Source organism: Chelon labrosus (genome assembly GCF_963514085.1).
Source record: "Chelon labrosus genome assembly, chromosome: 2".
In the NCBI taxonomy this organism is placed as follows: Eukaryota; Metazoa; Chordata; class Actinopteri; order Mugiliformes; family Mugilidae; genus Chelon; species Chelon labrosus.
The window spans coordinates 9,820,472-9,843,233 of record NC_140338.1 but is presented as its reverse complement, the minus strand read 5'-3'; the positions used below and the strand labels follow the sequence as shown (position 1 = coordinate 9,843,233).

General features: G+C 41.8%; 3 protein-coding genes across 3 annotated transcripts in view; 1 reads left to right on the top strand and 2 right to left on the bottom strand.

Annotated features, from left to right (window-relative positions):
• LOC311507977 (uncharacterized protein) overlaps positions 1-9,419 on the bottom strand; it is a gene marked incomplete at its 5' end in the record, with an annotated part of 50,478 nt that extends 41,059 nt beyond the window's left edge. Inside the window, 2 exons of the mRNA XM_084572557.1 lie at positions 3,048-3,147; positions 9,337-9,419. Coding sequence (XP_084428683.1) covers positions 3,048-3,147; positions 9,337-9,419 — 183 coding nt within the window. The remainder of the gene's footprint in view (positions 1-3,047; positions 3,148-9,336) is intronic.
• A 1,204-nt stretch (positions 9,420-10,623) lies between these two features.
• LOC311496691 (P2Y purinoceptor 14-like) lies at positions 10,624-14,082 on the bottom strand. Its single transcript, XM_084556641.1, has 3 exons — positions 13,787-14,082; positions 11,757-12,016; positions 10,624-11,539 (listed from the first exon to the last, which is right to left on the bottom strand). The coding sequence occupies exons 1-3, from the start codon at positions 13,934-13,936 to the stop codon at positions 10,942-10,944; spliced, it is 1,008 nt and encodes a 335-aa protein (XP_084412767.1). The 5' UTR covers positions 13,937-14,082; the 3' UTR covers positions 10,624-10,941.
• A 4,563-nt stretch (positions 14,083-18,645) lies between these two features.
• LOC311507969 (microfibril-associated glycoprotein 4-like) lies at positions 18,646-20,814 on the top strand (the record flags this gene model as incomplete). The annotated part of the gene is made up of 5 exons (XM_084572545.1): positions 18,646-18,672; positions 18,749-18,994; positions 19,839-19,935; positions 20,059-20,226; positions 20,541-20,814. The coding sequence occupies 5 exons, from the start codon at positions 18,646-18,648 to the stop codon at positions 20,810-20,812; spliced, it is 810 nt and encodes a 269-aa protein (XP_084428671.1). The 3' UTR covers positions 20,813-20,814.
• Between the last annotated feature and the right edge of the window lie 1,948 nt (positions 20,815-22,762).

The following is a 22,762-nucleotide window of genomic DNA, read 5'->3' as shown; positions in this document are numbered from 1 at the left end:
GCTCAGTGCGTAAAAGCTGATGAGTATAGATGGATGCTGAACGACCAGATCGAGAGCTATGCGCAGTCTCAGTCTGACACATTAAATGACGTAGCATCCGTCTTGTCTCATGACCAAGACCCGGAACAATTTAACTTCTACAAGTACGGCACTGAGTCATTGCCAACCGAGAGTGAGTCATTACTAAATGATATACACAACCAAAATAGCAAGTTCAGTGACCACTACCACTCTCTCACTGTGCACGTTTGGTTTGAGTCACTGTCTTTAACAGAACAGTAAATGTAGTTCAGATGTCATGCCACAGTGAAGGTCGTCATTCTAGGAGAGTCACGGTTACATGGTAACATACAAAGTCAGAACGAAGACATGCTTGATCAACAGACAGAAGTGACATTAAGTCAGTCAGACGCTGAACAGATGATTTTACTCTACCACGATGCATTAGTCTCCATCTCGCTTGCAGAGAACATGTGTATAGGTTGTAAACACTGATGTGTCACACACTGATGAGAAGTACGACTCCTCATCAGTGTGTGACAGATGACACTCTGGACTTTTGGGGGTTTTTTTTCACATTTGCACTTGATTGTTTGGTTTTTGATTGTAAATTCATTACATTTCATTGCAATTTAATTTTTAATATTCACTTATTTTAATATTCACTTATCTTATAATTCTTGTAAATGTTGTGTACAGATTTTTGTTATTTCTCTATTTTATTATATATTTTTTTTCCTTTTTTACTGAGTAGAAAATAAAATATTATGGAGAGGAAGTATGAAGTAGTATTAATGAAAACACTCAAGTAAAGTTCCTCAAAATTTGCATGTGCATGTGAGTGTGAATGGTTGTCAGTCTCTCTGTGTTAGCCCTGCAATAGACTGGAGACCTGTCCAGGGTGTACCCCCGCCTCTCGCCCGATGACTGCTGGTATATGCTCCAGCAGACCCCCGCGACCCTTAACAGGAATAAGCGGGCACAGGAGATGAATGAATAAATGAAGGCCCTGAGAAAAACTGGAGTTGCTCTTGTCATAGTATAGGAAATTGGAATTAATCACACCTGGAACGTAGGGAAGTATTCCTGGATTGCTACATGTTTGTGTGTCTGCCTAATCGCTTAAGTTTTGTCATCCTGTTTTCCACACGGGACAGGGTTTGCTGCCAGCTAAATTAGGAATTTCCCCTATTTTGTATCCAACAAAGGTTCAAAAAAGGCAACTCTACAAGTCCAGTTGCCTTTTTTGAACCTTTGTTCGATATGCCATGACCTGGATGACTGAGAACCTTCACAGACTTCCCCTATTTTGCGCTTGTCGAGAATAACCCGTTTCTGCTGATTGTAACTCTGAGTGTTTAAAAACTCGATGAGAGATGATAATATTCTTTAATGAGTAACTACATGAATAATAATGAATGGACCACTTCAGATACAGAGGTCAGGAGTCCAAATTCCCTCGTCATTCTAAACACCGATCACTGTGAAGAGTTTAAAGTGTCCTGTGTTTGTTTTTCTTCTTCTGGTGCTTTTATTCAGTTGTTTTAATTATTATTATTTATTTTTATTTTATTTTTTTGCCCCCAAACTGTTGAAAGTGTACATCAGAACCAGCTTTAAAAGTGTCCTGTGTAATTTGTGTCAAATACGTCTGTTAAGGGGCCACATCCCTAGAATGAATGAAGAAACAATATGACTTTCGCTTCTCTAAAGACGACAACAACAACAATATTACAGTAGTAATAATATACTGAGGAACTTTATTAGACTGTTGTCCTCTGTAAACAAAGTGTCCATGTCACATGTTCCCACAGACACACCCTCTGTTGACTCGTTCAAAGTTCCCTGGTCCCCACTGGGAACAATATTTCAAACAGACTGACCCGAGCAGCGAAACCTCTGTGATAAGGAGAAGGATGATGCAGGTAGAACTCAATTGAGGTGAGGTATAAATGTGTACAAGAAGGGCCTGAGTAGACCACTTCCTGAGGAAGCTCAGCTATTTTAATGCATGCAGCAAATTGCTGGAGACTTCCTACCAGTCTGTTGTTGCAAGCGCCTTATACTTTGCTGTGGTTTGCTTGGGGAGCAGTACCAGCAAAAATGTAGATCAGCAGGATCAACAGATTGGTCCAAAAGGCTAGATATGTGATCGGCAGTGAGTTGGAGACATTTGTCTCAGTGAGGGACAGGAGGACACCAGACAAACTGCTCTCCATCATGGACAATCCATCTCATCCACTACACCAGACTATAGAGGGACAGTGGAGCTCATTCTCTTATTTTCAAACCAAACTCTATCCAGCTGTACAACAACTCACCTTTCCGCAACAGGTAACTCCATGTTATTAATCTTAAGACACATTATTGCACCTTATTAATCCTTCCTATGTATCCAATATATATTTCTTTTTGTTGATTTCATTTGTTCATTTATTAATTTTGTAAATGAATTGCTTATACCATTTTATTTTATTTTAGTAGATTTTTTCTTATATTGTATTTTTTTGTCTTATTTTATTTTTATTTAATTTGATCTTTCTTTTTTTTTGTTCTCAAGAGTAATTTCTAGAAACAGTGATTTCTACTGTGACCAAACAATTTCCTTTGTGAATCAATAAAGTTTGTTTAAGTCTAAATATACCAACAAACTCTGAAAGTTTTTGTCTTTCTGCAACAAAAACAGGAACTACAGCAAAGGGTTAGAGGCCGAGGCAGAATCAGCCCTTCTTTTCCTGTACTAGAAGCTCTCAAACTGAATTAAATGCCAAAAAGTAATTCTGCACTGATGCGGAGTCTTGGCTGCTATAGAGACATTTAATGAAGCTCAGCCTCCACGTAGGGAGAATGTGTAAGGGAATTGAGCAAAAGTCTTACAAACGAAGAGATTTGAGGAGAAGAATGCCTCAGAAAATATATTTCAATAACTTTTAAGAGCCTGATGGTAGACAGTTGGGAGCAGGAAAGCAACCATGATATTTGAGAAACTCACCAGACACACCAGACTGTAGATGACAATGAAGAGAGACTGAAGCTGACGATTCGATCTGATCACAACGAGTCGAATCGTCAGCTTCAGTCTGGTTTGTAACTGAGGACCGATTGAAGGAAGAGGTCTCTTCAGTTCCAGCTTGGTCATTAATTTCTCTGGATGATCCAAAAATGTAATGTCTAAACTTGGGACCGACTGCTCTCTTTACTGTTTCCTTCTTCACGGCTCAGACACTCATGTGGTTACGATGGCCTGTTAGAGAACTTTCTTGCTAGTGATGAGGAAGTCGCAATTACCGTTGAATTTTAATATGATGCTTTCAGCTTGAGGTCATTCAACATCCTGCATGTACATTGATTTATTTTTATCACAGTTTAAACACTTATTATATTACAAGCTGTATTAATGAAGCTCAGAATTAACATGTGTGACACTTATCGCTGCAATACACGTCATCACATCATTTTGTAGGCTTTTGAAATTAAGTTCAAATGGTATTTTAATACAGCAGTCAAAGAATGATTCATTCATTCATCAGCTGTAACCGCTTTTCCTCCGGGGGCGTAGTAGAGGGTGGCTGGAGCCTATCCCAGCTGTCTGTCACAGGGTTAACACATCAGAATTGTGATGACAATATTTCAGTTTTAATAAAGAGGTCAGACAGGAGTTTTCTTTTCCAGTAATTCTATGACAGACCATCATCTAATTTTATTCTGCACACAGCATGGGTCTGTGAAGAACAGTGCACGCAGTGAAAGGAGTTCTCTCTCCAAGAAGTTGGAGTTGTGCAGCTGGTTGCCTGCAGCTCTTCATCTAACAGCTCACTGTGGCTGTTTCATGTCCTTCCATTACTCCCTCCTCACGTCTCAAACTGGTCTGCTGTCAAAAAAAAAATTGAAAAAAATAAATAAATAAATAAAGAGATGACAGTTGTTTAGTAGATACATTTTTGATGAATGATCACAGTAAGTGCTCACCAACAAAACACATTTTTTTTCGGACTGCTCCATAATAACTGTTCATAGAGATTATGGATTAGGCTCAGTAATTAATTCACTGACAGATAACAGCCATTCATTCATTCATCTTTGTTACGTGCCAGATGGGGGCAGCGTATTTTTCTTGGTTTTTCCCTCGCTCTCTCTCTCTCTCTCCCCCTCCCCTGTGTGTTCAGGTGATTACTGGTGATACTGCAAGTGTTTCCACCTGAGATGTCTTTCAGAGCCTGCTGATTGGTTGGTTTTTCCAATTGCCACCACAGGACCTACTTCATAAGGATCCAGCTACAGGCTCCTCGCCTTCGACTTCACTTGCACCTGATTTGCTGCTGCATGCCAGTTGTGTGTACTGCTTGCAGCCTGTTTGAGAACCTCATGGTTCAAAATCTGTCCTTTGCTTGTTGCCCGGCTCGATTGGTCTTTTGTTTTCTGTCCTACCGTGGTATTGAGACGTGTGGACCCTTTTTGTTTGATTTATTTCAGTTGTGGTGGAAGGTGCGGTCCAGAGGTAAGATTGGGGTACCCTTTACACCCCACCACGTAGGATTCCTCTGTTATATACACTAGGATTATTGGTTGGTGCCACCCATGTAGTTCTGAAAACGTTTTTTAGTAGAAAAGATAGTTAGGCCCTTTTTGTTTGTTGTTTTCTATATGGCAGTGTGTTAGCCAGGCCTAGTTTTGTTTTATTGCTTTCATTTATTTGGCACAACCACGTGGTCCAAATCTTCCCCACTGTTTTGTTTGGAGGAGATTTTTGTTTAGTCATCTTTTTGTATTTCAATAAATATTGTTAAATTCTTTTTACACCAGACTTGAGCATTTGGTTGTATTGTGTTTGTCCCTGATTTTCCCCTGGACACACATAGGGACGTAACACAAATGGGGGCTCGTCCGGGATCTTTTTCCCTACATCTACAAACCAACCACTGTTGAGTCTGTGTCAGAATGAGTTTCAATTTGCAAGATTTTATTGAAAATCCTGGTCCTGACAAGATTGAGGCTTGTCGTAAAGACGACTTGGTATGTATTGCTGCACACTATAAAATTCCTGTCCAAAAACATGTTAGAAAACAAGAGGTGAAAAACAGAGTTTTGGAAGGATTGGTAGAGCTAGGAATCCTGATAGTGCCTGGAAGCCCTGTCCTGCCTAGGGCAGCTGGTCCATTGGATCCATTTGTTGAGTTAGAGGCTTCTGCTGTTAAAGGTGATGAGGCCACGCCAGCTACACCTCAAGCAAAGGGGACTGAACGTGAGGCCCTACCTGCAACTTTACCTCGTTTTGAGCCCTTCTCCCCCGAAGTCCAGGGCTCAAGTAAGGATGCTAGGCTAAAGGTTCGGCTTGCTCGTCTTCAGCTAGAGGCCCAGGAAAGGGAAAGGACTCACAAGGCAGAGTATGAGCTTCGTTTACAAATTCGCAGGTTGGAAATCGAAGCTGAGAAAGAGATCTCATTGCGGCGCCTTGAATTGGAAGCCATAAAAAAATCTTCAACAAAATTATCATATGCCCATGAGGACTCCACACCTTCACAGACGTCCCTTGGTACACAAAGTTTTGATGTCGGTAAGAATATCGCTTTGGTACCAGCATTCCGAGAGTCTGAGGTAGACACATATTTCAGTGCTTTTGAAAGAATTGCTACTGCGCTAGGCTGGCCTAAGGATATGTGGTCCATCTTGCTACACTGTAAGCTCGTAGGAAAAGCACAGGAGGTTGTATCCTCTCTTTCTCTACAAGATAGCTTGCAGTATGACATACTCAAGGAGTCCGTTTTGCGTGCCTATGAGCTTGTGCCAGAGGCCTACAGACAGAAGTTTAGAGGCCACACAAAAGCGGGTGTTCAGACATTTGTTGAGTTTGCACGGGAAAAGAGTGTTCTTTTTGATAAGTGGTGTTCTGCTTGTGAAGTTAAGGGTAGTTTTGAATCACTTCGTCAGTTGATATTGTTGGAAGATTTTAAGAGTGCATTACCTGAGAAGATGGTAGTGTTCCTAAATGAACAAAAGGTAACATCCCTGTCTAAAGCAGCTGTCTTGGCCGATGAGTTTGTGTTGACTCACAAGAATGTATTTGTATCTTCTCGTCCAGTTAGAGTTCCAGCAGCACGTCCCTTAGGACCTGAAGTAGGTCACTCTGTTGAGAAGGCCAAAGGACCAGTCTCCTTCCCGTGAAAATCGGGAATGTTACTACTGCCATAAGAAAGGTCACATTATTGCCGAGTATCTTTCCCTGAAACATAAACAGTCATCTACTTCTCAACATCCAAAGGGAGTCGGTTTTAATTAAGGTTATGACGCCAACTATCACTGAAGTGTCACAGGAGGAAGGCAATGGCCCTGATCCTTGTTTCAAACCGTTTATTTCAGATGGCTTTGTTTCACTTACAGGAAGTCGAGAACATCAGCAGCCAGTAAAGATACTGAGAGATACCGGAGGATCTCAGTCCATAATTAGGGAAGGTATTTTGCCACTGTCATCCAGCTCATCATGTCGGTCAAGTGCTGTCGTTCAGGGGGTTGGAATGAGATTTGTATCTGCCCCTTTGCACAATGTTTATGTACAGTCTCTGCTTGTCAGTGGGTTCTTTAAAGTAGCTGTCCTCCCTGCCCTACCAATTAAAGGTATTGACTTCATTCTAAGTAATGACATAGCTGGAGGTAAAGTAATACCTGTACCTGAGGTACTAGACAGACCCACTTCCAATACCAAGTCAGAGACCTTCCATCCTGATGTTTTTCCGGCATGTGTGGTTACAAGAGCTCAATCAGCGGGCAATGATATTGACTTGTCTGACACTTTTCTGGTTACAGAGGAGTCTGCAGATACAGTGCTTAGGTCTCCAAGTCGGCCTGAGGTACTGTCTCCTGGGAAAATGTCGACTCTCTCTAATGTCAAGGCTGAGAACCTACCAGCTACTAGGAAGGAATTTATTGCAGCGCAGCAAGGTGATGTAACCCTTTCCAAATGTCTCTCTTCTGTCCTTGATCAGAAGGAGGCCAGAAAGAAGAAAATGGCGTACATCCTCGATGATGGTCTTTTAATGCGTTGCTGGGCTAGTGACATCTCGGGGGATGAGTGGAAGGTGACGTATCAAGTCGTTGTACCAACAGCATATCATTTGCAGGTGCTGTCCTTGGCACATGACCACCCGTGGTCAGGACACATGGGTATCACCAAAACTTATAATAGAGTTCTCAAGCATTTCTTTTGGCCAGGACTGAAATCGGATGTTGTTAATTATTGTCAAACATGCCATGTATGTCAGGTTACTGGCAAGCCCAACCAGCTGATTCCTCCTGCTCCCCTGCATCCTATCCCTGTGATGGGTGAACCATTTGAAAGGGTAATTCTGGACTGTGTGGGGCCTTTGCCCAAAGCAAAAAGTGGAAACCAGTTTCTTCTGACAATTATGTGTGCTTCCACTAGGTTCCCAGAAGCCATCCCTCTACGAAAAATTACAGCTCCTGTTATCACCAAGGCTTTGGTGAACTTTTTTTCAACATTTGGTTTACCAAAAGTGGTACAAACTGATCAAGGCACTAACTTTAAGTCGAAGGTATTTTGCCAAGCACTTAAAACCTTAGGAATCACCCCAGTGACATCTAGCCCTTACCATCCTGAAAGCCAAGGGGCACTCGAACGATTTCATCAAACTATGAAATCCATGTTGCGCAAACACTGTCATGACTCCCAGAGGGATTGGGACGACAGTGTCCCCTTGGTTCTGTTTGCTGCACGTGAAGTTGTGCAGGAGTCACTAGGATTCAGTCCAGCAGAGTTGGTATTTGGACATGAGGTTAGAGGGCCTTTAAAGCTTCTCAAAGAACAGCTTGTCACACCAGAGAAAATGGTCAAAAGCATTCCAGAGTACGTAGCCAAGCTCAAAAACCGCCTGCAGCTGGCCTGCTCTTTAGCTAGGGATGCCCTGACCTCTGCTCAGGTAAAGATGAAGAAACACTATGACAAGAGAGCAGTTTCTCATGTGTTTCAGCCAGGTGACAAAGTTTTGATTCTTCTGCCGATACCTGGTTCTACTCTGTCCACCAAGTTTTCGGGTCCTTATGTTGTAGAGAAGAAACTTAGTGAAACGAACTATGTGATCCAAACTCCTGATCGAAGGTGACAGACTAGGTATGTCACGTCAACATGTTGAAACCGTGTTGGTCCCGAGAAAAGGAACATGGGTTGTCTGTATCACATGATGTAAGTGCTGTGTCACCCATGGCTTCTGTTGCAAAAGTTGTCTCTCCTGTGGATGATGGGTTGGTGATGCGTAATGCTGCACCACAGGGGGCAAGACTGAGTAATACTGAGGTATTGTAGAAAGTTGCCCCAATACTGATCATATCTACCTAACGACCAATACAAAGACATTAAGAGAATGATCTTTGATTTCCCCAGTCTATTTGGTGACATCCCATCGCAGACTACTGTCATGACCCATGATATCGTCCTGACTAGGACTACACCTATTAAGCAGCATGCTTATCGGGTGAATCCTATTAAAAGACAACTCATGAAAAAGGAAGTTGAGTATCTGGTGCACAACAGGTTTGCGGTGCCAAGCTCGAGTCCATGGAGTTCACCTTGCCTCCTAGATGCAAAGTCTGACGGAAGTCCAAGATTTTGTACAGAATTCCGCAAGGTCAATTCTGTAACTGTCCCTGATGCTCATCCGTTGCCTCTAATTGACGACTGCATTGATGAAATTGGTCCTGCAACATACATTTCCAAGCTTGATATGCTAAAAGGATATTGGCAAGTTCCATTAACGCCACATGCTTCGGAGATTTCTGCTTTTGTGACCCCTGACAGTTTTCTGCAGTACACAGTCATGCCTTTCGGGATGTGTAATGCTCCTGCAACTTTTCAGAGGCTTGTAAATAAGGTACTGGGGGGTGTGCCGAACTGCAGAGCATATCTGGATGACATAGTGATATACTCTGATGACTGGTCTCGTCACATGTCAACACTGAGAGAAGTTTTTAAACGTCTTGCAGCTGCATCCCTGACTCTCAATCTAGCCAAGTGCGAGTTTGGAAAAGGTACTGTGCTTTATCTTGGTCAGCAGGTTGGTCGAGGACAGGTGCGTCCTGCAGATGCTAAGATCTCAGTGATTTCGGCATTTCCTGTACCAACTACCCGGAGAGAGCTGCGTCGTTTCCTGGGGATGGCTGGATACTATCGCCGGTTCTGCAAAAACTTTTCCTCGGTAGCAACACCACTGACCGCTTTGACTAGTCCTGCTATGCCCTTCGTTTGGTCTAGTGAGTGCCAAGCATCTTTTCAAAACCTTAAAGGTCTTCTGTGTAGCACTCCTGTTCTGTCTGCCCCAGATTTTTCACTTCCTTTCAAGCTGGAAGTTGATGCCAGTGGAGTTGGGGCTGGAGCTGTCCTTCTGCAAGAGGACAATCAAGGCATTGATCATCCCGAGAGTTACTTTTCCCGCAAGTTCAATGAGCATCAACTGAAATACTCTACTATTGAGAAGGAAGCACTTGCACTGTTGCTCGCCCTGCAACATTTCGAGGTCTACTTGGGATCCAGTGTAAAACCTATTAAGGTTTTCACTGACCATAATCCCCTTGTATTCCTCTCTAGAATTTGTAACCATAACCAACGTCTAATGCGCTGGTGTCTCATTGTTCAAGATTACCATCTGGAAATCTGTCACAAAAAGGGATCTGAAAATGTCCTTGCTGATGCCTTGTCACGTGCTGTATAGTATTGAGAGATGGTTCCAAACATATTGTTTGGACTTGTAAGGGTGGGGGTGTTACGTGCCAGACGGGGGCAGCGTATTTTTCTTGGTTTTTCCCTCGCTCTCTCTCTCTCTCTCCCCCTCCCCTGTGTGTTCAGGTGATTACTGGTGATACTGCAAGTGTTTCCACCTGGGATGTCTTTCAGAGCCTGCTGATTGGTTGGTTTTTCCAATTGCCACCACAGGACCTACTTCATAAGGATCCAGCTACAGGCTCCTCGCCCTCGACTTCACTTGCACCTGATTTGCTGCTGCATGCCAGTTGTGTGTACTGCTTGCAGCTTGTTTGAGAACCTCATGGTTCAAAATCTGTCCTTTGCTTGTTGCCCGGCTCGATTGGTCTTTTGTTTTCTGTCCTACCGTGGTATTGAGACGTGTGGACCCTTTTTGTTTGATTTATTTCAGTTGTGGTGGAAGGTGCGGTCCAGAGGTAAGATTGGGGTACCCTTTACACCCCACCACGTAGGATTCCTCTGTTATATACACTAGGATTATTGGTTGGTGCCACCCATGTAGTTCTGATAACGTTTTTTAGTAGAAAAGATAGTTAGGCCCTTTTTGTTTGTTGTTTTCTATATGGCAGTGTGTTAGCCAGGCCTAGTTTTGTTTTATTGCTTTCATTTATTTGACACAACCACGTGGTCCAACTCTTCCCCACTGTTTTGTTTGGAGGAGATTTTTGTTTAGTCATCTTTTTGTATTTCAATAAATATTGTTAAATTCTTTTTACACCAGACTTGAGCATTTGGTTGTATTGTGTTTGTCCCTGATTTTCCCTTGGACACACATGGGGATGTAACAATCTTCTATACCCACTTAGTCCTGTTAAGGGTCACGGGGGTCTGCTGGAGCCTATCCCAGCTGTCATCAGGCGAGAGGCAGGGGTACACCCTGGACAGGTCGCCAGTCCATCGCAGGGCCAACATAGAGACACAGACACCCATTCACGCTCACACTCACACCTACGGCCAATTTAGAATCACCAATGAACTTAATGAGCATGTCTTTGGATGTTGGGAGGAAGCCGGAGTACCCGGAGAGAACCCACGCAGACACAGGGAGAACATGCAAACTCCACACAGAAAGGCCAGCCGGCCCATGGATTCGAACCGGTGACCAGTGCTAACCACCTCGCCACTGTGCCGCCGACGGATAACATGACAAACATTTATTCAAAGGAAAATCGAGATTATTCTGACTTTGTACAAACCATTCTGTGGTTAAACCGAGTCCTGAACGCCTTGCAGTAGATGAAGTAGATGATCGGGTCCAGGCAGATATTGAGAACTGACATTATGATGCTCACCTCCTTCAGGTAGTGGACAGCTTTGCTCCATGAACAATTACTCCACTGGAAAGTGTGGAGAACGCGCACTAGGTGGTAGGGGAGAAAGCAAAAGCAAAAGACACTGACCAGCACTAACATGTTTCTCCGTGACTTTGCAAGCTTCTTGGAGCAGGAGGATGCCGGCTGCCTATGCTGCGCTAGCAACACTTTGCGTGAGGTTTTGTAGTAGAAGAAGAGCAGGGATACAAGGACAAACAGGAAGATGGCGACGCAACAGCTGTGCGTGATTGTGTACAGTAAGATGAGCTGGCTGCTGTGCAAGTCTTTACAATTAACTGTGTCGGGGACAGAGGTCAAAGACTTCTCCCAGATGAATGACAGGATGATGTAGACGATCATCAGAGATGAGAAGCAAACCCAGGTTACCACGGACAGGATGTGGGCACCCCTCACTGTCTGCAGAATGTGAGTTTCCAAAGGATGAACAATCTTCAGATACCTGAAAAGAGGTGAGACAAACCTCATCAATAAATAACAGTTTGCATGTATTTATTTTGTGTCAGATGGATCTTCAAGCACAAGATATGCTTGGGGTTCACTCATGTGGGTTTTATTGCATACATTAGATCCATGGAACTGATAAATCAAGGTTGCATACAACTGAAAACCTCTTAAATAAATCCATGATGCTACATTGCTGCCTAAACCTGGCCTACCTGTTTGCAGCGATGTAGCCCATGAACAGGATGCTGACATACATGTTGAGGTAGAAGGCAGAAGCGCCAAAGTTGCAGTAGACTTGGCGGATAGTGGTGGAGTTGCCAACATGTTTGATGATACGTAGAGGTAGACAGAGGCAGAGTAGAAAGTCAGCTGCAACCAAGTTCTTCAGGTAAACCATAATGCTGCTGGACTCATGCTGCTGAGCTTGGCAGAAGTAAACCTTCATGATGTAGGTGTTGAGGAAGAATCCCACCTGAAGATAGGATGAGGATGGAGACTTATAGCATTTACAGTCAGATAATCACAAGATAATCATTTTCTACAGTTTAATATCTGTGAATCAATTTCCAAAAACTACTTTCAGGCCCAATTAGAAAATTAGGTTGGAAAATTTTTTTATATTTAAATGGAGAACTCATCATTCCACAGCCAGTGTTGCATTGTAGGTTGGACAGGATTTCCACGTCCATATGTGAAGACCATAGACTGTATAAAATATGGATGACACAAGTTTTAGTTTGGCCCACATCCCATCCACTAACATGGAGGAGGTGGAGCTTATGACCTATACTGCAGCCAGACATCAGGGGGAGCTCTACTTGCCTGTCACGGCCTGATGTTGGGTTGTTTTTACTTTTGATGGGCATGACTTCACCACAAACACACACAAACCACAAAGGCTGCACAGCAAAGTGTGAGCCTGTAACAGTGTGCCTATGAGCCATGCAATAAGATGCAGCTGCAGTCAGACACCAGTTAGTGTCCATGCACACCATTGTAGACTTGGGCGATTAATGGAACCTTGCAGTCATGGAAAGCCTGAACTGAGCTTTAATGGTGGTTATGTGATATTTTTATTCAGTTTCTGAGATCAGAGATCTCAGAGATGGCATCATCCAGGTCAGAGGTTAGTAGGTCAATCTACAGACCCCGGCTGCGTTGCGGTGCCCTAGTCACTCCCACTATATGGATATATGCAGATCTAAATATCGTCTGAATGACTCCAAATGACACGGGACCATCGTCAAGGGGTGAGGTATAAATGTGTACAAGAAGGGCCTGAGTAGACCACTTCCTGAGGAAGCTCAGCTATTTTAATGCATGCAGCAAACTGCTGGAGACTTCCTACCAGTCTGCTGTTGCAAGCGCCTTATACTTTGCTGTGGTTTGCTGGGGGAGCAGTACCAGCAAAAATGTAGATCAGTAGGATCAACAGATTGGTCGAAAAGGCTGAATATGTGATCAGTAGTGAGTTGGAGACATTTGTCTCAGTGAGGGACAGGAGGACACCAGATAAACTGCTCTCCATCATCCCAATAGAGGGACAGCGGAGCTCATTCTCTTACTTTCATACCAAACTCTATCCAGCTGTGCAACTCCATGTTATTAATCTTAATGCACATTATTGCAACTTATTAATCCTTCCTATTTATCCAATATATATTTCTTTTTGTTGATTTCATTTGTTCATATATTAATTTTGTAAATTAATTGCTTATACCATTTTATTTTATTTTAGTAGATTTTTTCTTATATTTTATTTTTTTTTATCTTATTTTATTTTTATTTAATTTGATCTTTCTTTTTTTTGTTCTCAAGAGTGATTTCTAAGCTACTGTGACCAAACAATTTCCTTTGTGAATCAATAAAGTTTGTTTACGTCTAAATATACCAACAAACTCTGAAGGTTTTTGTCTTTCTGCAACAAAACAGGAACTACAGCAAAGAGTTAGAGGCTGAGGCAGAGCCAGCCCTTCTTTTCCTGTACTAGAAGCTCACAAACTGAATTACATGCCAAAAAGTAATTCTGCACTGATGCGGAGTCTTGGCCGCTATATAGACATTTAATGAAGCTCAGCCTCCACGTAGGGAGAACGTGTAAGGGAATTGAACAAAAGTCTTACAAACGAAGAGATTTGAGGAGAAAAATGCCTCAGAGAATATATTTCAATAACTTTTAAGAGCCTGATGGTATACAGCTGGGAGAAGGAAAGCAACCATGATGGATATTTGAGAAACTCACCAGACACACCAGACTGTAGATCACGATGAAGAGAGGTTGAACAGAGGAGTCGATCTGATCACAACGAGTCGAATCGTCAGCTTCAGTCTGGTTTGTAAGTGAGGACCAATTGAAGGAAGAGGTCTCTTCAGTTCCAGCTTGGTCATTCATTTCTCTGGATGATCCAAAAATGTAATGTCTACACTTGGGACCGACTGCTCTCTTTACTGTTTCCTTCTTCACAGCTCAGACACTCATGTGGTTACGATGGCCTGTTAGAGAACTTTCTTGCTAGTGATGAGGAAGTCGCAATTACCATGACACGGGGTCATCATCAAGGGGTGAGGTATAAATGTGTACAAGAAGGGCCTGAGTAGACCACTTCCTCTTTTAATGCATGCAGCAAATTGCTGGAGACATCCTACCAGTCTGTTGTTGCAAGCACCTTATACTTTGCTGTGGTTTGCTGGGGGAGCAGTACCAGCAAAAATCTAGATCAGTAGGTGTGACAAATTGGTCCAAAAGGCTAGATATGTGATCGGCAGTGAGTTGGAGACATTTGCCTCAGTGAGGGACAGGAGGACACCAGACAAACTGCTCTCCATCATGGACAATCCATCTCATCCACTACACCAGACAATGGAGGGACAGCGGAGCTCATTCTCTTACTTTCATACCAAACTCTATCCAGCTGTACAACAACTCACCTTTCTGCAACAGGTAACTCCATGTTATTAATCTTAATGCACATTATTGCACCTTATTAATCCTTCCTATGTATCCAATATATACAGTATTTCCTTTTAAAATAAAAAGGTTGAGTTGGAGTGCTGCCTGGAACCATATATCTTTTTTTGTTGTTAAGATGGTGCTCTTAGGCTGAGGGCTTAATCAAATGTAAAAAAATAGAAAAAACCTAGGCACTCATCCAATGAGAAAGTTAAAATGCCTTTATTTTATGGGCAAGTCATACTTAAAAGACCACTTCGACGCGTTTCGGCTCAAACCTGACGAAGGCTGTTTGAGCCGAAACGCGTCGAAGTGGTCTTTTAAGTATGACTTGCCCATAAAATAAAGGCATTTTAACTTTCTCATTGGATGAGTGCCTAGGTTTTTTTTATATATTTCCTTTTGTTGATTTCATTTGTTCATATATTAATTTTGTAAATTAATTGCTTATACCATTTTATTTTATTTTACTAGATTTTTTCTTATATTTTATTTTATTTTTATCTTATTTTATTTTTATTTAATTTGATCTTTCTTTTTTTTTGTTTTCAAGAGTGATTTCTAAGCTACTGTGACCACATTTCCTTTGTGGATCAATAAAGTCCGTCTAAGTCCAAGTCTAAATACACCAACAAACTCTGAATTTTTTTGTCTTTCTGCAACAAAAACAGGAACTATAGCAAAGAGTTAGAGGCTGAGGCAGAGCCAGCCCTTCTTTTCCTGTACTAGAAGCTCTCAAACTAAATTAAATGCCAAAAAGTAATTCTGCACTGATGTGGACTCTTGGCTGCTATAGAGACATTTAATGAAGCTCAGCCTCCACGTCGGGAGAACGTGTAAGGGAATTGAGCAAGAGTCTTACAAACGAAGAGATTTGAGGAGAAAAATGCCTCAGAGAATATATTTCAATAACTTTTAAGAGCCTGACGGTAGACAGTTTGGAGAAGGAAAGCAACCATGATGGATATTTGAGAAACTCACCAGACACACCAGACTGTAGATCACAATAAAGAGAGGCTGAACAGAGGAGTCGATCAGCAGTTAAAGTCCAGGGGCCCTGTACCCATACCTTCACTGTTTGGGATTCAGCTCTACAACCCTGTCACGTTCGGAAACAATTACCGTACATGTTCACGTTTTCTCAATAAATGTTCATGCTGTACCCACTTGATATTTCCTTATTGAACTATTTGATGCAATGAGAACTGGGGAGTAGAAGATTGATTTAAATATACACTGATCAGGCACTGACAATAGAAGTGAATAACATTGACCTTCTTATGACAATTCAATGTTCTGCTGGGAAACTTTTGGACCTGGCATTCATTGGTGTGGTTGTTACTTAGACATGTAGCACCCACCTAGACCAGACCAGGCACCCCCAGCCCATAGTAATGACTCCTTGATGGCAGCAGCCATCCCCAGCAGGATGCAGCCTGGCACAGACACACACACAAAAACAGTTTAGGAACAACTAAAAATAACATGAAGAACAGCACAAGGTGTAGATCCCAAACTGATCAAGTATCTGTGGGATGCATCTACAGAGGTCTGAGCTACATCAGACAAACTGAATTCATCCACTGTGATCTGGGATCTTATCTTTTTGCTCAGTGCGTAAAAGCTGATGAGTATAGATGGATGCTGAACGACCAGATCGAGAGCTATGCGCAGTCTCAGTCTGACACATTAAATGACGTAGCATCCGTCTTGTCTCATGAACAAGACCCGGAACAATTTAACTTCTACAAGTAGGGCACTGACTCATTGCCAACCGAGAGTGAGTCATTACTAAATGATATACACAACCAAAATAGCAAGTTCAGTGACCACTACCACTCTCTCACTGTGTACGTTTGGTTTGAGTCACTGTCTTTAACAGAACAGTAAATGTAGTTCAGATGCCACAGTGAAGGTCGTCATTCTAGGAGAGTCACGGTTACATGGTAACATACAAAGTCAGAACGAAGACTTGTTTGATCAACAGACAGAAGTGACATTAAGTCAGTCAGACGCTGAACAGATGATCTTACTCTACCACGATGCATATGTCTCCATCTAGCTCACAGAGAACATGTGTATTGGTAGTAAACACTGATGTGTCACACACTGATGAGAAGTACGACTCCTCATCAGTGTGTGACAGATGACACTCTGGACTTTTGTTTTTTTGCACATTTGCAGTTGGTTGTTTGGTTATTGAGTGTTAATTCATTACATTTCATTGCAATTTATTTTTTAATATTCACTGATCTTATAATTCTTGTAAATGTTGTGTATAGATTTGTGTTGTTATTTCTCTATGTTATTATATTTTTTTACTTTTTTTACTGAGTAGAAAATAAAATATTATGGAGAGGAAGTATGAAGTAGTCTGCCTAATCGCTGTGAAGAGTTTAAAGTGTCCTGTGTTTGTTTTTCTTCTTCTGGTGCTTTTGTTCAGGTGTTTTTATTATTATTGTTTTGGGTTTTTTTGCCCCCAAACTGTTAAAAGTGTACATCAGAACCAGCTTTAAAAGTGTCCTGTGTAATTTGTGTCAAATACGTCTGTTAAGGGGCCACATCCCTAGAATGAATGAAGAAACAATATGACTTTCGCTTCTCTAAAGACGACAACAACAACAATATTACAGTAGTAATAATATACTGAGGAACTTTATTAGACTGTTGTTCTCTGTAAACGAAGTGTCCATGTCACATGTTCACACAGACACACCCTCTGTTGACTCTTTCAAAGTTCCCTGGTCCCCACTGGGAACAATATTTCAAACAGACTGACCTGAGCAGCGAAACCTCTGTGATAAGGAGAAGGATGATGCAGGTAGAACTCAATTGTTCTGTTTATTTATTTGTTTAATATTTCATAATGATGAACTGTTTTCCTTCATGCTGTAAATACAAAGTTTTATATTTAAATTTTAATTTTCAAATTTTAATTTTGAAAAAGTAGAACGGCCACGATCTAATTCATTTGATCGGATTTAGAAATACTTTATTAATCGCCCAGATGGAAACTGGGTCATGCTACGTCTGCTGGCATTGAATACGTTTATAGAAGCTTAGATGAAATTTAAAAAAAAAAAATGAAAAAGAGGCATGTAAAAACTGTGTAAAAACATCATAAATGTCTCCATCATGTGCTTGGATTATTGCCAAACTGTACGTGCTGTCATGAAGCTATGAAGACAGTTTTGGAAAGTATCTTCAACAATTCTTCCAGGGAGGCCAGCTTCACCTTCACAATGTTGCTATAGCCCTGTGAATCAATCTGTTCTGAGTTTGTCTTTGACTAAGAATACATCATGTCAGGAGTCAAAAAGACGGCAACAAAAGCATCTTAATAGTAGAACAAATCTTCAATTAATCATGAACTGATAAATAAAGCGCCCTGCGATAGACTGGAGACCTGTCCAGGCTGTACCCTGCCTCTCGCCCGAAGACAGCTGGGATATTCTCCAGCCCCCCCACTCCCCGACCCTTCACAGGAACAAGCGGTTACAGAAGATGAATGAATGAATGATAATTAAAACATGTCATCAATAATCTGTTTCTGTTGTTGACTTTAAGTCAGTGACAGAAATAGCTGTTAGATATAGTTAGTTGAATATTAACCGCCACTCTTTGTTCCCAGGGTCTGTCTCCAGACTTCAAACCTTTGAATTCACTTTAAACAAACACACACACAGAATAGACAGATTCATAGTAATCTGTTGCTGTAATAGCAGAAGTTGCTGTAATAGGCAGTTTATGTTTCGGTGTCAAGTTGACAGCGTAGCTATGAAGACAGCCCAAATCCTGCGCAGACCCTAGCGCCATAACTGACGTCAACTAGTGTTTGGGTGGTGTTGTTACAGAGCGAGCCAGACTGACAAGGGCACAAGTATAAATGACACGCACCGGTGTAGCTACGTACGTAGGTTACGGAGTCTATGTCCCGCTGTACTCTAAATGAACCTTAAGACTGACAGTCAGCAGGACGTGTTAAGGCTTGTCCTGCATGGAAAACCCAAATGTTGTAACTGTCGTGTAAAGCAGATGATAGAAAGAGTCACGTCTCCTTTGTATTTCTCCTTATTTTAAGATAAAATTACGTTATTTTTTTTGAAGACTTCACATGGTCATGTGAAATAAAAGCAGTGAAAGTTAGTTAGATGGTTAAAGCAATACTCAATCATCAGGTATCACTTGGTGTATAAAAAAAACAATTTGTTTCTGTTTGATGAGTCTCAGTTTAACAAACGCTGCTTCACTCAGAACAAAGAAAGAGTGATTGATGCTATAATCCCTATTCTTCTCACGCAGGAGACGTTTATCGTGACTGTGCTGGCTCTGGTCGCCTCAGTCCACTCCGATTCCCAGTTCTACCTGCCCATCGACTGTGATGACATCTATCACCATGACAACACAAGCGCCAGTGGGGTGTACGTCATCTACCCAGGAGGCCCCACTGTGCCCTTGCATGTCTACTGTGACATGGACACTGACGGAGGCAGATGGACAGTCAGTACAACACTTTTCATCCTCTTTATGATAATAAATTAAATAGTTGTAGATGCTGTTAATTCAATCCAATTCAATTTTATTTATATAGCATCAATAACAATACAAATTGTCTCAAGAAGCTTTACAAGATATCCATAAGAATAACTTTGTTGAATCATCAGTGATCCGTCTGTATTTTATAATGCATAGAAATCTAAATCTAACTGCTAAAGCTAACTGATTAGCATGTTTTGTTTCATTGGTTTAACCTTTAAACAAAGCAAGGCTTTAGTCTTTAAGCTAAGCTAAGCTAATCATCATGCAGCTTCATGTTTTGCATACATTTACAACATTAAAACCACTGTCAGGAGAAGTAAATAACATTGAGCATCTTGTGACAATACAATGTTCTGCCAGGAAACTTTTGGACCTGGCATTCATTCATGTGGATGTTACTTAGACATGTAGCACCCACCTAGACCAGACCAGGCACCCCCACCCCATAGCAATGACACTGCTTGATGGTTTACAGCAAACATCCCCAGCAGGATGCAGCCTGACACACACAAAAAAAACATGAAGAAAAGCACAAGGTGTTGACCTGGCCTCCAAATTCACTAGATCCCAAACTGATCAAGTATCTGTGGGATGATCCACAGAAGCCCCTCCCCTCAAAGACCCCCCACTAACAACATTATGTTGCCAGACACCACAGGACACCCTCAGAAGTCATGTTTGATGGGTGTAAAAAATGTCTGGCAATATTAGAGATAAAGCAGAGTTTTAAAGTAAACCAATGTCTCGTTAGATTCAAGTAAAGTTTAAACCTGTTTGTCTCTTTGCCTCTCCTTCTCACTCTCAGGTGTTCCATAGGAGGATCGATGGGTCGGAAAACTTCTTCAGGCCCTGGAAAACCTATAAGACAGGGTTTGGGAGTGTGGCTGGAGAATATTGGTTGGGTAAGCTCAATCATGATGTTCACCCAAATTTGCTGAGGTGAAATTAAATCGTGCAGCTCATGATTTTCAGACGGGCCGTGGTTCAGGATGTGAAACGAGACAGAGCTCCGTGCGTCTTTTCAGGTCTGGAAAACATCTTCATGCTAGCTATGAGGAAGAAGAACGAGCTGCGAGTCGACATGGAGGACTTTGAAGGAGGAAAGGCCTCCGCTCAGTACTCTTCCTTCTCAATTGACTCAGAGAGCGCCGGCTATCAGCTTCACCTGGGGAGCTTCACCGGCGGAGCTGCAGGTTAGTGTCAGTGTGTGAGCCTTCGTTAAAGAAGATGAATGTCAGGGCAGGAGGCAGTATCGTCTTAAATCAATACAGAAGTTTTCAAGTGAAGACTGCTCATTTATAACTCTTTGGTACTTGGTACAGTTAGGGCTAGGGGAACAGTAAAATAGGTCTTTAAATGATTTTAAGCCGATGAACTCTTGTCATACTGTTTCAAACCTGAATACAACACCGTGCCCTTTTATTTGGCAAAACATTGTTTATCTAGAGATTATTTAAAGAACAGCATCTGGCCTGTGAAGTTTAAAGAGGCTCTTCTCTTCTGACAGGGGACAGTTTGACGAATCACAACTCCATGAAGTTCACCAACTACGACAAAAACCAGGATCTGTGGGGGAAGAACTGCGCTCAGTATTATCTGGGCGGATTCTGGTACAACAACTGCCACATGACCAACCCCACCGGGATGTACGCGCCTCACGGGGCCATCGGGCTTGAAAATGTCCACGTCATTTGGAACGCGTGGAAGGGCTGGAACTACTCCCTCAAGACTGTTGCCATGAAGATCAGATCAGTCGCTAAGTGTTCATGCTCACAGTAACCGCAGTTCATGCGTTTTGTTGGTACTGGCTTTTATTGAAATGAACTTGATTAATTGTCAGCTGTTAATTGTTTTCTAAGCGTCTACAGCTGGGTTGTGTCTCTGTGAGACTGAGCTCAGGCATAGCAGAGCTTTTAGCTGCATGCTAACATGCCCAATGCACCGTTTGCTGTCTGCACACTGGAACTTAATTCACACAGTAATTCATACAGTTATATATCAGGGTGCTTTAATGCTCATAGTGACAGTGCTATGGTTTTTACCATTTTAGTTAGGTTCACTGGCCGTAGGTGTGCATGTAAGTGCGAATTGTTGTCTGTCTATCTGTGCTAGCCCCACACACACACACACACACACGCACACACACACACACAACCCTTCACAGGACAAGCGGTTACACAAGATGAATTAATGAAAGGTTAGCATTTGCTAATTAGTGCATCTGAATCAGATGCGTTTGTCATTAGTTTTGCAAGAATGTGGCCACAAAGAAAAGTACTGGACAATTTAAAAATTTAAAATTCTCACCGGAGGATACTGCAATAGATGAACGCGCAAGTGTCCATGCACTGTAAAACATTACAGCAACATTAAGTTATGTGAAGTTAAGTTGTGAACGTCTTTCTTCTTTAACTCCAATAGCCATGAAGTTTTTGATACTGAACTCATTTTAATAAGTTTAGTAAGTCAAAGTAATCCATTGTCTTGACTTCTTGTGAGTTTAGATTGAACTATTACTGTAAACTAGTGACAACTTTGAAACAAGGCTCTACAAAGGAGGATTAAACCACGGTATTACAACGTCAGCAAAAATATTGGTGCCATAAGCGTAATGTGTGGATGTTAGAAGCCGTTTCCTCTGGCAGGAATGCTTTTCAGAGTGGCTATTTTTGGTGGATCAAATTTTATTTTTCGCCTCTCTACACACACAGCCTAAATAAAATAAATGTTAAATTTCTGCTAAAATATGAGTTGAATCTGTCTGAACTTAGTTTGTATAAACTTTAAAACTTGCCATCAGTCGTCAAGATGAGAAATCTAAGGGGAAGCAAAAACATTGGTGCTCTCAACTTCAAATGACAATTGATTTGAATTTAGTTTAATTTTGACACGATAAAATGAGTTTTCCTCTGTGGATAGTGTAACCTCATAAGTTGTATTAAGTCATAGCATCAAGTACTCAGGTTTGAGTTGAAACAGAGGTTTTCTTCCTGGTTCGTTCACCAGTTTTACTGACTTAAAATGTTTTACAGTGTCTAAACCAAATAAGTCATCTGTCAGATAGTGGTTTGACATCAACTTACGGGTAGAGCTAGAGGAAATGTCAAGGTATCACAAACGTCGGATGATAGATAGATAGATTAGATAGACAGACAACTTTATTGATCCCTTTGGGAAGTTCCCGCAGGGAAATTGACATCTCCATCAAATACAGCACTGTCGGACATACATGTAAACGAATTGGATAGACAACGAATGAATAAACCCCTAATACCTAACACCCAAAAAAGATTAATAAATATTGTGATTGTACATAGTTTGTTGTTGCACATTCTTAAAGACAAAAAACGGACTGCACATTATTATATTATTGCAGATTACTCAGAAGGTCAGAAAAGTCAGAAAACTGACTGCCCCCCTGTCCTTCAGTTACTTTTCTTTTTGTACTCCTCCCCTCAAGTGAGTGGTTGAACAATGAATTTAACATTTGGAAACTATCAATATGACACACAAGACTAAGTGCTGGCGACCTGTCCAGGGTGTATCCCGCCTCTCGCCCAATGACAGCCGGGATAGGCTCCAGCCCGACCCGCGACCCTTCACAGGACAAGCGGTTACAGAAGATGAATGAATGACTGAATGAAGACTAAGTGCTGTCCAGACACATGGTGTCACTCTTGTGCTGCAGAAGCTCTTTAGACCTGTGGTCGGTCTGAAGTGCATCTGGAA